This window comes from Miscanthus floridulus, chromosome 5 (assembly GCF_019320115.1).
Source record: "Miscanthus floridulus cultivar M001 chromosome 5, ASM1932011v1, whole genome shotgun sequence".
NCBI lineage: Eukaryota > Viridiplantae > Streptophyta > Magnoliopsida > Poales > Poaceae > Miscanthus > Miscanthus floridulus.
This window is the reverse complement of record NC_089584.1, coordinates 81,941,070-81,957,672: the sequence shown is the minus strand read 5'-3', so window position 1 is coordinate 81,957,672 and position 16,603 is coordinate 81,941,070. Positions and strand designations below refer to the sequence as shown.

The 16,603-nt window shown below is 46.2% G+C and overlaps 1 protein-coding gene and 1 pseudogene across 1 annotated transcript; one reads left to right on the top strand and one right to left on the bottom strand.

The window, feature by feature from the left end:
* Nucleotides 1-107: 107 nt before the first annotated feature.
* Nucleotides 108-642, bottom strand: LOC136454828 (uncharacterized; annotated as a pseudogene).
* A 4,635-nt stretch (nt 643-5,277) lies between these two features.
* Nucleotides 5,278-6,023, top strand: LOC136452455 (uncharacterized). The gene has a single exon (XM_066453071.1). It carries the CDS (start codon nt 5,322-5,324, stop codon nt 5,772-5,774), a length of 453 nt encoding a protein of 150 aa, XP_066309168.1. The 5' UTR covers nt 5,278-5,321; the 3' UTR covers nt 5,775-6,023.
* Nucleotides 6,024-16,603: the final 10,580 nt, after the last annotated feature.

Genomic DNA, 16,603 nt, shown 5'->3' with positions numbered 1-16,603 from the left:
TTACTCTATCAATTATAAATCTGACATATGATTTAGCATGCCATTTTTTTTATTTCTTTCTAAAAAATGAATTAGCATGATAAGTGTCTAGCATTGCAGAAAAAAGGTTAAGGAATACACAAGCAACACATGCACACGCCAACAATCGGCCGGTCAAGAAACGCAATGCAGCCATGGAAACACATGCATGGCAATGGTATCCTAGAAACACAATGATCAGTAGCCAGGTAGGCGTAGTATGCTTCCATGGCTGAGGCTGCAGTGACGGCGTCGTCGACGGCGTCCGACGAGCGGCAGAACAGCGCGCCCGCCGCCTTCCTGCGGCTGCCGCAGCGGGGCGACTGGACCCGCCGGCCGAAGCTGTCGTAGTGGATGGCGCCGGGAAAGTCGAGTGGCTCGCAGCGCTGCCCCATCAGGATCGCCCGGCGCCACAGGGCACCTTGTCCTTGGCCATCCTCCTCGCGACGATCGCCGGCGCCAGCGTCGTCGTCGTTGCCGCCACCGTCAGCTAGCACGAGCTGCCTTTCCGAGGCAGACACTGCTGCCGCCCCGCTGGAGCCCTCGCGGGCGGAGGAGCCGGCGCGTGAGGCGGCGCGCGCAGGCGGCCACGGCGCTCGACACTTTGCTCACGAGGCTGGCCATGGTTCGTCTTCGTCGCCGTCGTAGCCAGTCGCGTAATGGAAAGTGTAGCGAAAAATATGTATACTTGTAGTTTCTTTGGGAGGTTTCTCGCCTGCTGCTGATATGGACTTCCGGTCGGATACGAACTCAATCAATTCTTTCCCGCAAAAATGTATCCAAATTCCAATATTTCTGCACAGCGGATGCTCTCTCTGTTTTTAATACAGTTGAATTGAAAATCGCAAAAGGTTTGTTGGTATCTAGCCGTACGCGGAAGAAACTTCTCGTGATATACGGCATAAAGGATACAAATTGGCACCAAGAAAAATGTTGAAGGGCGTATAGTAGTGTATCTCAGCTGGCTGTAGTCGAACGCATTTGTAGGTTGTAGGATCAAGCGATGACACGTGTGCAAAGAGCGGTCCATGTTGCCTCGTAAACAGGGCCGGAGTCACAATTGGCACAAGGCGTTTATTTAAAACACGTGTTTATCTATTCTATTATACTATTTACACCTAAAAAATGGCTAAGGTCATCGTCAGCGCTTACCTTCGCCTTGCTCGACCGAAAAAAAAAGGAAAAAGGAAACCGAAAAAAATATCAAATCAAAAATAGAAAAAAAAAGTGCGGACTCGAGGACTAATTCAACCATAAAAATAAAATACAAACGTGACAGACTACTAGACTACTCATATAAAATATGTTCTACAATTTAAAATCTAATCTAATTTTTATTCTCTATCTCTACAACTAAAAAACCCTAATATCATTGTCAGACGCCAAGATAATTCGCTTCGCCCAGCTTAATCCGTGGCTCCTGCGTCACACCGCCCACGTGGGTCCCTGTCCGAGAGTCTGCGTCGCCTCGCCTGCGTGGGTCCCTGTCCGAGAGTTCGCGTCGCCGGGATGCCAAGTATTATTCGCTCCGCCCCAGCTTAATGGCGAGTCCGGTACGTGAACCCCGCACGCTCCCGCGTCGCCCCGCCCATGTGGGTTCGCGTCGAGCCCCACCTCCCCGCAAAAAAAATCACGCCCCCGCGCGTGCCCTAGCTCCAGCTTGCGCCGGTGATGGCGGGCAACTGCGACCTGTTGCCGTGCGTAGTCCCGGCGTACGCGGGAGCACACGTCTCGCCATGGGCGCGTGCGACATGATGCCAGTATGTGCTGGTGGCGGCCGTGGAACTCGCCGCACTCTGCAACGTGCTCGCCGTGTGCTTCGCTTCGCCCCCGCATGCACGCCCTAGCTCTAGCCTGTGCCGCGCGGCGGCGAGCACCTGCAAACGCTCGCCCCGCTCGCTCGTGTAGGGTCGAGATGGCGGACTAGAGGGGGGTGAATAGTTATTTCTAAAATTAATCGCGTCGGCTAACCGAAACAAGTGCGGAATTAGAATTATCGGTCTAGCCAAGACTACACCCCTCTATCTATGTTCTCTAACACCTTCCAAAGATACTAATTAAGCAACAAAGGTGCCGGGCTAGCTAAAGCTCACCTAACCAATTCTAGGAGCAAGGTCACACAAACCTATGCCACTAGTACTTTAAGCAACAAGGGAGCTCCTACATAGCTAGTAAGCAAAAGCACAAAGCCAACTAAGCTCACTAGCAATGCTCAATAACAAGGCAACCAATGCTAAATTAGAGAGCGCAAATACTTAGCTACACAAACTAAGCAAAGTGACTAACAAGATTACACAAATCTAATTAGCCACGCAAGGGAGCTACTTCTATGCGACACAAGCAAGAACGTAACTAGTAAGCTACACAAGCTAACTAATTATAATAGCAACTACACAAGCACAATGTATATGAAAGTAATTACAAGCTTGTGTAACGAGGATGCAAACCAACGGGAAGAACAAGGTTGACACGATGATTTTTCTCCCGAGGTTCACGTGCTTGCCAACACGCTACGTCCCCGTTGTGTCGATCGCTCACTTGGTGGTTCGGCGGCTAATTGACATCACCCACCAAGCCCGCACGTCGGGCACCGCAAGAACCTACCCCGAAAGTGAGGGTAGCTCAATGACACGCTCAACTAGAGTTTCTCTTCGTGGCTCCCGCGGGGCGAGCACAATGCCCCTCACAAAGCTCTTCTCCGGAGCACCGCACAAGCTTCTTGCGGGCTTCAACGGAGACCACCACCAAGCCGTCTAGGAGGTGGCAACCTCCAAGAGTAACAAGTACCACCGGCTTGCAACTCGATCACCTAGTGCCACTCGATGCAACCTCATGATGCAATCGCACTAGAATCGCTCACTCACACAATCGAATGATCGCTATCAAGTATATGTGAGATGGAGGGCTCCCAAGCACTACTACACAAGCCACCAAGGCTCTAGTGTGCTCACCCTCGGCCCAAGGTGGACCATGGCTTTTATTTATAACTTCACGAACAAATAGAGCCGTTACCCCTTCACTGGGCAAAAGTCGGGACGACCGGACGTTGGACCTCAGCGTCCGGTCATGCGATGCACGCCACGTGTCCCCTGCTTCAAATACTGTTCGCCCGATCTCAACGGTCATCTGTCGACCGGACGCAACAGCTTGAACTGACCGGACACAGCAACCCCAGCGCCCGGTCGTTTCAAGTAAGGTACCAGACATGACCGGACGCGTCCGGTCGATCGCGATCGGACGCAGCACCTGCGTCCGGTCACTCTCTGGCCTTTCTGCTCTGCCTACGTCACCATACGTTACCCTGACCGGACGCACACAGTCAGCGTTCGGTCACTTCCAGCGCCAGCGTCCGGTCGATGACCGATGCCTGCACGCTGTCTGCCATCACTGACCGGACGCTGGAACCCAGCGTCCGGTCCACTCTGTGAAACCTTATCTTTTCTGTATAGGGCGCCGGTGGCACCGTCGGACAGTCCGCACTCTACGGACGGACACTCCGCCGGTGGAGTTTCAAACCCTTCTCACCTCCATTCCATCGCCGAGTTGATCCATATCAACTCCAACTTCATCTCCTTTATAAATGTGCCAACACCACCAAGTGTGTTAGCATTTTCACAATCATTTTTTATAGGATTAGCCACTCAACTTGCCACGCTGCTCAATCCTAGCGACGATGCAAAGTTAGATCACTCGAGTGGCACTAGATGACCGATATGCAAACAAGTTTGCCCATCTTGATAGTACGGTCATCAACTTCTCTACACACCTATGACCGGTGAAATAAAATGCCCTAGGTTATACCTTTATCTTGCGCATTCCATTCCATCTCCTCCAATGTCGATGCAACACATGCACCAACACGATCAATAATGATATGATCCACTCCATATCACCACGTGATCATATTGGTTCATCGATCTTGACTTCATTTGCTTTTCACTGTTGCCTTCGTCCATCAGCGCCAAGTCTTGCTCAAGCTTCACCGTCACGCGGTCCATCGCTCCAAAGCCTCCGACTTGTCCTTCACGCTTGCAACCGGTCCATCAAGCCAAGTCTTGTCTTGATCTTCTCCACCTTGATCACATGACTTAATGTCATGTCTCATGTGCAATGAACTCCTTCATCATCACATGTGTGAGCTTTGCAACATCTCCAAGCCATTTTCACCTTTATGGCATATGTTGCTCACATATATGTACCTGTGGACTAATCACCTGTGTATCTCACATAAACACAATTAGTCCACCTAGGTTGTCACTCAATTACCAAAACCACACAAGGACCTTTTAGCCCGTCAGCGCATGCCCGTGCGCGTGTGCCTGCACGTTTGCGCCCCACTCGCCTCGTGCATGTGGTCGCGCGTCTGTGCCCCGCTCGCCCTCCTGCGAGAGCAGGAAAGAAGGAACGACGTGCCGTGGGACGAACAGATGGACCTTCTCGCCGCAGTAACAGACGAGTCCGTTGCGTGGTGATACGCTTGATGCCCGCACGTAACAACATGGCCCATGAGTCTACCACGTCAACATAGAAGAAGGGAAACCTGGAGAATTTAGAAATAGTTTAGGAGTCAAATGCAAAAGTATTTATTAGTTTTTTATTATTTTTTGAAAATGTAAAATAATAAAAAACAAATAATAATTGAAAAACGAAACCAATTTTATTAGGTTTCTATAAACCAAATCTACACGATATATGTCATAATGATCATAAATTTGCTTTATGTAATCAAATTTGTATATTTCTTAATATGTTCGTCTAAAACACAAACCATGTGCATCGTCATAGACATGGATAAAAATTTGTTAATATGTTCGTCTCAACCATAAGACACATGCATCGTTGTACACATGGATAAAAATTCATTACCCCGTGCAACGCACGGGCATATATCTAGTTTTAAGTATAAAATATGAGTGAAAAATATATAAATTAGGTCCCTTTTGAAAACTTAAATCCTCCTAGAATCCTAGACTTTTTCACGGTGAGAAATTCTTAGAAAAATAATTTGAATAATTATTTAATTCTCCATAGAGGGTTTTTCATCCCTAGTGTATCTCCTCTTACATCCAAATTAGCCGTTAAGGTGGTCAAGATTGTTCACGCCACATTATTTTCATAAGACGGTGGAATTTATTTTAAACAAAGTTGCTTGATGCTGTGATTTGTACATCATTTTGAGTAAGACATGCCGCGTTTTTTTTGTGCCTACATATAGTCCTACTCAATTCGGGGCAAACGTCTTGTGATTCCCCGCCCGCCCAAGGCCCAAAACTGCCCAAGCCTTGTCACAGCCGCCTCGAGACATGCTCCGGCGCGCCGCCGCTACGGCTACGCTCAATGGCCACGCGGCAGCGTGGTTCCGTCGCCTCACCCGTGGGCCGGTGACGCTTCCGCCCGCGCATCCCGGGCGCCACTACCATCCGCAGTCCCAACTCCACCCCCCACGCGCCGTGGTGTCGGCGCCGCCGCCTCTCCCGACGCGCCTGTGTGGCGCGCGGGGCTACAGCTACAGGCGCATGGCGCGGCGCATCCCGATCGTGAGGCCCGACGGGTACTCCAGCTCCGACGGCGAGGCAGAGGAGCCGGACGCGCGCGAGGCCTGGGAGATCACGGAGCCGGTCGGCGGCGCGGGCGCGGAGGGCGACGACGACTCGGAGGGCAGCGAGGTCGAGGGGTTCATGCTGGACTTGAGCTCCTTCCCCGGCTCCGGCGACGGCGACGGCGAGGAGGAAGGCACAGAAGAGGGAGGGAAATAGCGTGGCGGGACTGCGCTGTGGGGAGCTGGCGAATCGAGCTTCGTCTGGGGGGAAGAAGGGGCGTTCGCCAGGTGCTCGTGGAAATGCCCGTAAAGCGTCGCGTCTATTTTAGCCAGGTGCTAGGTTCATCTGACACCTGCTTATGATGGAAGATGTATTCCAGTTGAATTCACTGCGTTTGTTTCACATCGAATCTTGCGGCATATGTATGGAGTACTAAATGTAGACGAAAAAAAAACTAATTGCACAGTTGAGTGAGAAATCGCGAGACGAAACTTTTGAACCTAATTAGTCCATAATTAAACACTAATTGCCAAATACAAACGAAAGTGCTATGGTAGCCAAAATCCAAAATTTTTTGGATCTAAACGGGGCCTGAATGAATGTCATTCTATGCTGACCCAGCTTTCTCAAGATTCATGGCGTGCCTGGGTGGAAAACAAAAGCTCCAAGCCGGATGGAAAGAAAAACCCCTTGTGAGCTTGATTGCTCGTTGCACTTATTTTTCCTTTAAAAAGTAGAATAAAATTGACTTTAAATGATACAAGGAACTGCAATAAATAAGAGTAGATCAATTTCAAAGAAAGCTCGGGGAAAAGAAAGTCGAACTCACCATCCACCCTTACTAATATCATGGCATTTACACGATTTAGAGCTCTAGATTGTGATGCTAACTAAAACATATCAGCGCATTCCAAATTATTCTGATTTCCAAGAGAATCTAAGTCTGAAATTTCATCTCATCTTGGCATCTTATACTTTTCTGTAACGCCCTAGAGTCCAAACGACTCAAATTCACTCTGCACGCACCCCGGGATGGTGGGCACGCTGAGCGAACCGCACCTACCATCATCTCACTTACGCTTTCGTCCTCGCTTCGCGTAAAAGGATTAACCCGGGGATGGTGGGATGGACTCTAGAAGCCTTATATGTTGGTCTATCCCACCTTTAACAATCAAGGTGGGACTAAACTCTTCACAATATCTCATTAACTTACATATGGGCCACTATGGGCCAAATTCCAAACTGGGCCGGATGTCACATACACCCCCCCTCAAAGGAACCGACGTCCTCGTCGGCCCAACACACCCACAACCGGGCAAACGATGACCAGGAACGTTCCCTCTTAGCGCACACGATCGTACGTCCAGTGCCGGCACATGTGCCATGACGTGCACCCCGTAGGGCCTACACGCGCAATGAACCCCATGTCCGCACGCGCCCGTGGTCGCGAAGGTCGGCTCTGATACCATTTGTAACGCCCTAGAGTCCAAACGGCTCAGATTCACTCTGCACGCTGAGCGAACCACACTTACCACCATCCCACTTACGATTTCGTCCTCGCTTCGCGTAAAAAGATTAACCCGGGGATGGTGGGATGGACTCTAAAAGCCTTATATATTGGTCTATCCTACCTTTAACAACTAAGGTGGGACTAAGCTCTCAACAATATCTCATTAACTTGCATATGGGCCACTATGGGCCAAATTCCAAATTGGACCGGATGTCACATTTTCAAAAAGTTCAAAACAATTGCATACCACTCCCTTTGTTGAGTCTGAGGGCAGCTGAACTGCATGAACCACAGAACGCAGATAATGGGTGTGTGAATGCAGGTGATGGTTCGAGTGACAGAAGCAAGATCCCAAAGGGGATTGAAGGTGGTAAGGCAGCGACCGGCACTGGGGCTACCGGCAAACTGTCGGGCGCTAACGAGAGGGCCCGGCAGGAGCCATGAGTCCTTTCAGGAGGAACTGCCGTGGCCAGGGACAGCCACGTGCCGTTGAGTTTGGTGTCCGGCTTGTTCGGACATCTTGTTCCACCTTTTTGCTACCCTCTGAAATTAGGCAAAATAAAATTGTAATGGCTCGTGTGTGTGAGTGCCTTGGATATGAAGTTTGCTTGCTAGATCATGTAACAGGAAAGTTTGAGTTTCGTTGTAACCTCTGGGTAAAGCTGAATGATGTAAATCTGCTATCGTCCACACACCTTTTCCTTGATGTAACAGTTGTAAAGCGTAATGGAATAAAAGGGAGCAGCACGTTTGATTATGGAGTCCCTTGTTATTTCAGTTTTGTGGTCCCTTGTTATCTCAGTTTGGTGTCTTTGGGGTTTTGTTCTGTGTGCTTTCCTGGCCATCCTGATAGGGCCTTCAGAATAAATTTTGTTAAGAGAACTTTTTCACATTCAGTTGTTTCTGCTGGGGAAGCCGATCTGATGGACCTGATGGAAGAACATGTTAAGAAGGAATATGGCGCCGATGTTTTCAGCAGGGATGACTTTGTCTACAGTGTCAGTTTCAGCTCCTCAATACCTATTTGGGAAGTATCTGCTGCAGAGTTGCTAAATTGTGGTCAGTGCTGGTTACAGTTTGTTGTGCGTGCCCTGTACACCACAATGCCTTTTTACGTGGGGCTGTCGGAACAGCCCTGCATAGATAAATGAAACTTATAGCATGGAACTGCCGGGGACTAGGGAATGGCCCGACAGTTCGTGGCCTTCTGAATTTTGTGAAGGAGGACCCTGACATTCTTTTCTTATGTGAAACCAGAATGAACAAGAAGAGAATTGAAAAAGTTTAAATGGAAACTTGGTTTGACAAATATGGTAGTTAAGAACTGTGAAGGAAAAAGTGGTGGTCTAGCTGTTTTCTGGAAGAAGGATATCAACTTTCATCTTCGGGAAATGTCCAGATTATACATTGACGGAGATGTGGTGCAAAATGATGGCTTCACCTGGAGATTTACAGGTTTCTACGGCGAACCCCATACAAATAAAAAGACTTTGTCATGGAAAACTCTACGTACTTTTCATGCAGCAAGGAAACATCCTTGGTTATGCGTGGGCGACTTCAATGAAATTCTCTTGAGCTGTGAAAAAGAAGGTGGTCAGCCCCGGCCACAGAGATGCATGGACAAATTCAGGGATGCCCTGGAGGACTGTTCTCTCACTGACCTTGGTTTTGCTGGTGACCCCTTCACATGGAGAAATAATAGTCACACAAAAAACTTATATATCCGAGAGAGGCTGGATCGTGCTATTGCTGATGAGGATTGGCGGGCGAAATTTCCGAACTTCAAAGTGATAAATGGTGAACCAAGGCACTCAGATCATAGACCCGTGATTGTAGTGTTGGAAAATCCTCCCACAGAACCTAGAGGAGGCGCTGTTAGATTGATCTCTAATCCCAAACTGGGCCCAACGGCCCAGTTGAGCCTTTGATCCGCGTCCTGATTGGGGGCGCCCAGCCCACTATGGCTGGAGGGCCCCTGTCACACTGCGCTATATATAGAGGTGGGGGTCGACGGCTCTGTGTACGAGGTTCGCCTGAGCCGAGCTCCCCACCGAAACCTAAACCCTAATCCCGATCAGAGAGAGGGCGCAGCCAGTGACGGGAAGCCATCAGCCGCGCCGCCCCGCTCCACCGACGTCGACGACTTCATTGACCTCTTCCCCGAACGTCGCTGCCCGTGCGTAGACTTCACCGACGAACGAGATGGCGAGCCCATCTTCATCCAAGGCGGCCGATGGTTTGCACCCTTCACCCCTCTCTTTCTCTCGTTCTATCTACTGCTACTACACTAGTAGATGTTCTAGGACTCACCGTTTTATTTAAAAGCAAGTAGACATGCTAGTTCTATGCATAGATATCATGTTTTTAAGTTCTACAATGGTACCAGAGCCACACTGGTGAAAGCTCTAGTTTGGTTTTTGTGAATTGATGAAACCCTAAGTGCTAACTTAGTTTATCAAAGTGTTCATGAGATAGGTAACACATTCCAAGTGGTGAAGCAAATGAAGATCATGACATGATGATGGTGATTCCATGGTGATGATCAAGTGCTTGGACTTAAAAAGAAGAAAGAGAAAAACAAAAGGCTCAAGGCAAAGGTATAAATTGTAGGAGTCATTTTGTTTTAGTGATCGAGACACTTAGTGAGTGTGATCACATTTAGGATCAATAGCCGTACTATTAAGAGGAGTGAAACTCGTATCGAAATACAGTTATCAAAGTACCACTAGATGCTCTAACTCATTGCATGTGCATTTAGTATCTAATGGAGTGCTAACATCCTTGAAAATGTTTGTGAAAATATGCTAACACATGTGCACAAGGTGATACACTTGGCGGTTGGCACATTTGAGCAAGGGTTAGAAACTTCACTGGCGGAGTGTCCGCCCGTAGAGTGCGGACAGTCCGACGGTGCCTCCGGCGCCCTATACAGAAAAGATAGGGGTTCACAGAGTGACCGGACGCTGGTGGCGCAGGGACCGGATGCTAGGGTCCTGCGTCCGGTCAGTGGCGCAGTGAAGTCCGCCCTCGGTCTCTTGACCAGACGCTGGCGCAAGAATTGACCGGACGCTCAGGGCCTGAGTCCAGTCAGTATGACGTACGATGACATATGTGGCGCACAGGGGAGACGTTGAGTGACCGGACGCTAGGTGAGTCCGGTCGGGCATTACCGGACGCGTCCGGTCGTGATTTTTCACTTTTGGATGCTTACTGGAAACGACCGGACGCTAAGGTCCTGCGTCCGGTCACTTCGAAGCAGCACGTCCGGTCACAACTTAAATATACTGATGACCGTTGAGATCGGACGATTAGCGTTTGAAGTAGAGGACACGTGGCCCACATCACGCGACCGGACGCTGGGGTCCAGCGTCTGGTCGTCCCATTTTTCAGTGGACTGAGGAGCCAACGACTCTATTTTGTGGGGGCTTCTATTTAAGCCCCATGGTCGGCTTAAGCTCACACTCTTGGCCATTTGCATTGACTTAACAACCTTGTGAGCTTAGCCAAAGCTCTCCCACTCATCTCCATCATTGATTCATCATCTTTGTGAGATTGTGAGAGAATCCAAGTGTATTGCTTGAGTGATTGCATCTAGAGACACTTGGTGTTCGTGTTTTGCTATGGGATTCGCTTGTTGCTCTTGGTGGTTGCCACCACCTAGACGGCTTGGAGCAGCGGAGGAGGATTAGCACGAGTTGGTGATTGTTCGTGGCCATCTTCGGTGATTGTGAGGGGATTGGTACCTTCCCCAGCGGAGCGCCAAAAGGTAACTCTAGTGGATTGCTCGTGTCATTGAGTTACCTCACTTGTGGGTATGTTCTTGCGGTGTCCAATCGTGTGGACGAGATTCGTGCAACACCTCTTAGCCACCGAACCACCAAGTGTTGGTCGACACAACGGGGACTAGCGTGCCGGCAAGCTCGTGAACCTCGAGAGAAAAATTGGTTGTCTCTTGCCCTTCGGTATTCTCCCGGTGATTGATTTAGTATTCATTTTGTGATTGGTTCACTCCTCTACATGGCGGTATAATCACCCTACTCACTCATTTATATTCTTGCAAACTAGTTGTAGCAAGCTCTTTAGTGTAATTAGAATTGAGAGCTTGCATTGTTGTTTTAAGTTCATCTAGTGGAGCTCTTTAGTGTAGCAAGTGTGAGAGCTCTTAGTGAGTAGTGACATAGCAAATTGTGTGTCTAGAGATCATAGCAACTAGAATTATTGGATAGGTGGCTTACAACCCTTGTAGAGCTAGAGCAAGTTTGCATTTCGCTATTTGTTATACTAATCAAATTGCTCTAGTTGATTTGTAGATTTTTAAATAGGCTATTCACCCCCTCTATCCATATTAGGACCTTTCAAGTGGTATCGGAGCCGTGGTCATCGTTTGATTGAAGGCTTAACAACCTCGGTGTCAAATTATGGCTCAAGATGTGTTCAACCATGTGGGGGGCAAACCACCGTTCTTTGATGGCACATGCTATGATTATTGGAAGAGGAAGATGAGGATGTATCTTGGTTCAATCAATGATCAAGTATGGGATGTAATCGAAAATGACTATGCTATCATTGATCCCGACAATCTCACCAACCAAGACAAGACCAACAAGCAATACAATACAATGGCTCTCAACACCATATACAATGACATTGATTCCAAGGTGTTTGAGCAAATCAAGGATTATGAAAGAGCAAATGAGGTGTGGAGGAGATTGGAGGAAACATATGAGGGCACACCGGCGGTGAAGAGTGCCAAGTTATACATCCTCAAGGATAAGTTGACAAGTTTCAAGATAAAGGATGATGAGAGCATTCCGGAAATGTTCCATCGGTTGCAAGTAATTGTCAATGACTTGAAGGCTTTGGGAGAGAAGATCAAGGATGATGATGTCTCTCATCGGTTCTTGATGTGCCTACCTCCAAGATTTGAGATGTTGAGATTGCTTATCATAAGAGGAGGATTGAAGGAGATTACCCCTAACCAAGTACTAGATGATGTCATGACACAAGAGACATACCGTGTGGAAAGGGAGGGGTTGACAAGGATGACAAGAAGGAAGATGAAGACAAGAAGAAGAAGAGTGTAGCATTCAAGGCTAGCTCATCATCCAAGAATAAGGGCAAGTCCAAGAAAGAATCATGTGATGATGATGATCTTAGTGATATTGATGATGAAGCTATGACCCTCTTTGTATGCAAGATGGGAAAATTCATGAAGAGGAAGGGCTATGGTGCAAGAAAGAGAAGAGATCACACCAAAAGCAAAGAATATGTGAGAATATGCTACAATTGCAAGAGTCCCGATCACGTTGTAGTGAATTGTCCCTACAATAGTGACAATGATGAGGATGAGAAGAAGAAGCATAAGAACTTAAGAAGTACAAGAAAGAAAAGAAGGAGAAGAAGAAGAGAATGACCTTCTAAAAGAAGAAGAAAGGTGGAGGCTACGTGGTCACATGGGATAGTGATGGCTCTTCGGATAGTGATAGATCTAGTGATGATGACAAGAAATCTATAAAGAAAGCACTAGCAAGCATCGCCATCAACAACAAGCCCTCCATCTTTGACACTTCATCGACATGCCTCATGGCAAAGCCTACCAAGGTAAAATATAATGTGAGTGATGATGATGAATGTGAAAATGATGCCTATAGGAGTGATGATGATGATGAGGAGGAGGAGTACACCAAGGAGGAGCTCATGGACATGTGTGAGCAAGTGCACACTTGCTTTGAAATGAAGAGAAAGGAGTGCAAAGAATTGCACAAGAAAGTCAAACTTCTTGAGCAATCTCTTGATGAGCTCAATGCCACTCATGAGAGGCTAATGAAAGCCCATGAGAAGCTTGGCAAAGCTCACTCTAAGCTTGAAAAGGCTCACTCCTCTCTCAATGAGCAAGTCAAAATAGAGGAAGCCAAGAAGGAGCAAGTGATTATATCTTGTGATGTGGGACTAACATATGATATTATTGATGAATCCTTTTATAAACCCATTGTAGTTGCTCCCACTAACACTTCTTGTAGCACTACTACTTCTACTTCACCTTTGAGTGATGGTCTCACTTGTGATGCCTCACTAATGGTGGAAAATGAGACCCTCAAGAAGGAGGTGAATGAGCTCACTCGTGCCTTAGGAAATGCCTATGGTGGAGATGACCGCTTGCTAAAGTGCTTGGGTAGCCAAAGGTTTTCTCTCAACAAAGAGGGATTAGGCTATACCCCCAAGAAAGGCAAGGCGGCCTTTGTCACTCCCAAAGTTAGCTTTGTGAAGAGCAATGGTCGGTTTTGCAATAGATGCAAGCAAGTTGGGCATATAGAGCAATATTGCAAGACTAACAAGAACAAGTAATCTATTGTATCCTCAATTAAATTTGATTCTTGTTACATGCTTTTTAAGGGTGCCAATGGTGTGAAGGCTAAGTTCATTGGTACACCAATTGTGGGCTCAAAGAAGAAGGCTATTTGGGTACCAAAGACCATGGTAACTAACCTTCAAGGACCCAAGCAAGTTTGGGGACCTAAGAAGAATTGATCTTCTTTTGTAGGTCAATTATAAAGCCGAAGGAAGACATTGGATGCTTGATAGTGGGTGCACACAACAAATGACCGGTGATCCAAGAATGTTTAATTCAATCAATGAAAACAAGAGCAATGGGATTGATAGTATCACATTTGGTGACAATGGCAAAGGCAAGGTCAAAGGGCTTGGTAAGATTGCAATATCCAATGACTTGAGCATTTCTAATGTGCTACTAGTAGAAAGCTTGAACTTCAACCTATTATCGGTAGCTCAATTGTGTGATCTTGGTTTCAAGTGCATATTTGGTGTGGATGATGTAGAAATCATAAGTGTAGATGGCTCTAACTTGATATTCAAAGGATTTAGATATGAGAATCTATACTTGGTTGATTTCAATGCTAGAGAAGCTCAATTGTCAATATGTTTGATCACTAAGTCTAGCATGGGTTGGTTATGGCATAGAAGGCTTGGTTATGTTGGAATGAAACAATTGAACAAGTTGATCAAGCATGACTTAGTTAGAGGCTTGAAAGATGTCACATTTGAGAAGGATAAGCTATGTAGTGCATGTCAAGCCGGAAAGCAAGTTGGTAACACACATCCTAAGAAGAGCATGATGAGCACATCTAAGGCATTTGAGTTGATGCACATGAACTTGTTTGGACCAACCACATACACTAGCATTGGTGGAAACAAATACGGATTTGTGGTTGTGGATGATTTCACTAGATACACATGGGTGTTCTTTCTTGTTGACAAGAGTGATGTGTTTGCAACATTCAAATCATTTGTCAAGGGCATTCACAACGAGTTTGAAACAACCATCAAGAAAGTTAGAAGTGACAATGATAGTGAATTCAAGAATACTAGAATTGATGAGTTATGTGATGAATTTGGAATTAGACATCAATTCTCGGCCAAGTACACTCCATAATCAAATGGCCTAGTTGAAAGAAAGAATAGAACTTTGATTGACATGGCAATATCAATGTTGAGTGAGTACAATGTGAGTCATTCATTTTGGGCCAAAGCAATCAACACGGCTTGCTATTATAGCAACCGACTCTATTGTCACCCCATGATGGAGAAGACACCTTATGAGCTATTGAATGGAAGAAAGCCCAACATAGAATACTTTTGGGTTTTTGGTTGTAAATGCTACATATTGAAGAAAGGCACTAGATTGAGCAAGTTTGAAAAAAATATGATGAAGGTTTCTTGCTTGGTTACTCCACTACTAGCAAGGCATATAGAGTTTGGAATTTGACTAGTGGTACTCTTGAGGAGGTTCATGATGTGAAATTTGATGAAATAAATGGTTCCCAAGAGGAAGATGGGAATCTAGATGATGTAAGAGGCACTCAATTAGTCAATGCAATGAAGAACATGGACATTAGTGATATAAGGCCTAGAGAAGTGATTGATGTTGAAGATGACAAGAATCAAGTGCTCTCTAACTCAAATGTGCAAGCTAGTGGTACTCATGATCAAGTTAAAGCAAGTACTAATGATGACAAAGTGCAAGATCAACAACAAGTGGCTAGTTCATCATCTCAACCAAGTGATCAATCAAATGTAAGCAATCAAGTGCAAGTGCTTCAACCATCTAATGTTGCAAGAGATCATCCATTGGACACTATAATTGGTGATATTTCAAGAGGTGTGCAAACTAGATCAAGATTGACCTTATTTTGTGAGCATTTATCTTTTGTGTCATCCATTGAACCTAAGAAGATAGATGAAGCTTTGAGAGATGTTGATTGGGTCAATGCTATGCATGAAGAGCTAAACAACTTCACAAGAAACCAAGTATGGGAGTTAGTTGAGAGGCCTAAGGATCATAATGTGATTGGAACCAAGTGGGTCTTTCGGAACAAGCAAGATCAAGATGGGATAGTAATAAGGAACAAAACAAGATTAGTGGCTCAAGGTTACACTCAAGTTGAAGGTCTTGACTTTTGAGAAACATATGCCCCGGTTGCGAGATTGGAAGCAATTAGGATCTTGTTAGCCTATGCTTGTGCACACAACATCAAGTTGTACCAAATGGATGTGAAGAGTGCATTTCTCAATGGGTACATCAATGAGCTTGTATATGTTGAGCAACCTCCAGGTTTTGAAGATGAAAAGAAATCCAACCATGTTTACAAGTTGAGAAAGGCTTTGTATGGATTGAAACAAGCACCTAGAGCATAGTATGAGAGATTGAGGGATTTCCTACTCTCTAAGGGATTCAAGATGAGAAAGGTTGACACCACTCTCTTCACCAAGAAGCTTAGAAATGACTTGTTTGTAATGCAAATCTATGTTGATGATATCATATTTGGGTCAACAAATCAAGATTTTTGTGAAGAGTTTGGCAAGATGATGGCAAGTGAGTTTAAGATGTCTGTGATTGGAGAGCTTAGTTACTTCCTTGGTCTTCAAATCAAGCAAATGAAGAATGGCACATTTGTGAGTCAAGGCAAGTATATCAAGGACATGCTCAAGATGTTTGGAATGGATGATAGTAAAGCTATTAGTACACCAATGGGAACAAGTGTAATCTTGGATAGTGATGCTAGTGGCAACATGGTGGATCAAAAGATGTATCGGTCTATGATTGGAAGCCTACTCTATGTGACCGCATCAAGGCCGAATGTGATGTTTAGTGTATGTATGTGTGCTAGATTTCAAGCCTCGCTAAGAGAAAGTCATTTGAAGGCAACAAAGAGAATATTGAGGTACTTGAAGCATACACAAAATGTTGGATTGTGGTATCCCAAAGGAGCAAGATTTGAGTTGATTGGATATTCAGACTCCGATTATGTGGGATGCAAAGTTGAGAGAAAGAGCACATCGGGCACATGTCAACTATTGGGAAGATCACTTGTGTCTTGGTCATCAAAGAAGCAAAATAGTGTAGCACTTTCAACCACCGAAGCGGAGTACATTTTGGCCGATAGTTGTTGTGCTCAATTACTTTGGATGAAGGCTACTTTGAATGACTTTGGAATCAAGTTCAAGAAAGTGCTATTGC

Bases quoted from the DNA above. Each gene is read 5' to 3' on its own strand.
- LOC136452455 (XM_066453071.1), top strand. From the start codon at position 5,322: ATGCTCCGGCGCGCCGCCGCTACGGCTACGCTCAATGGCCACGCGGCA.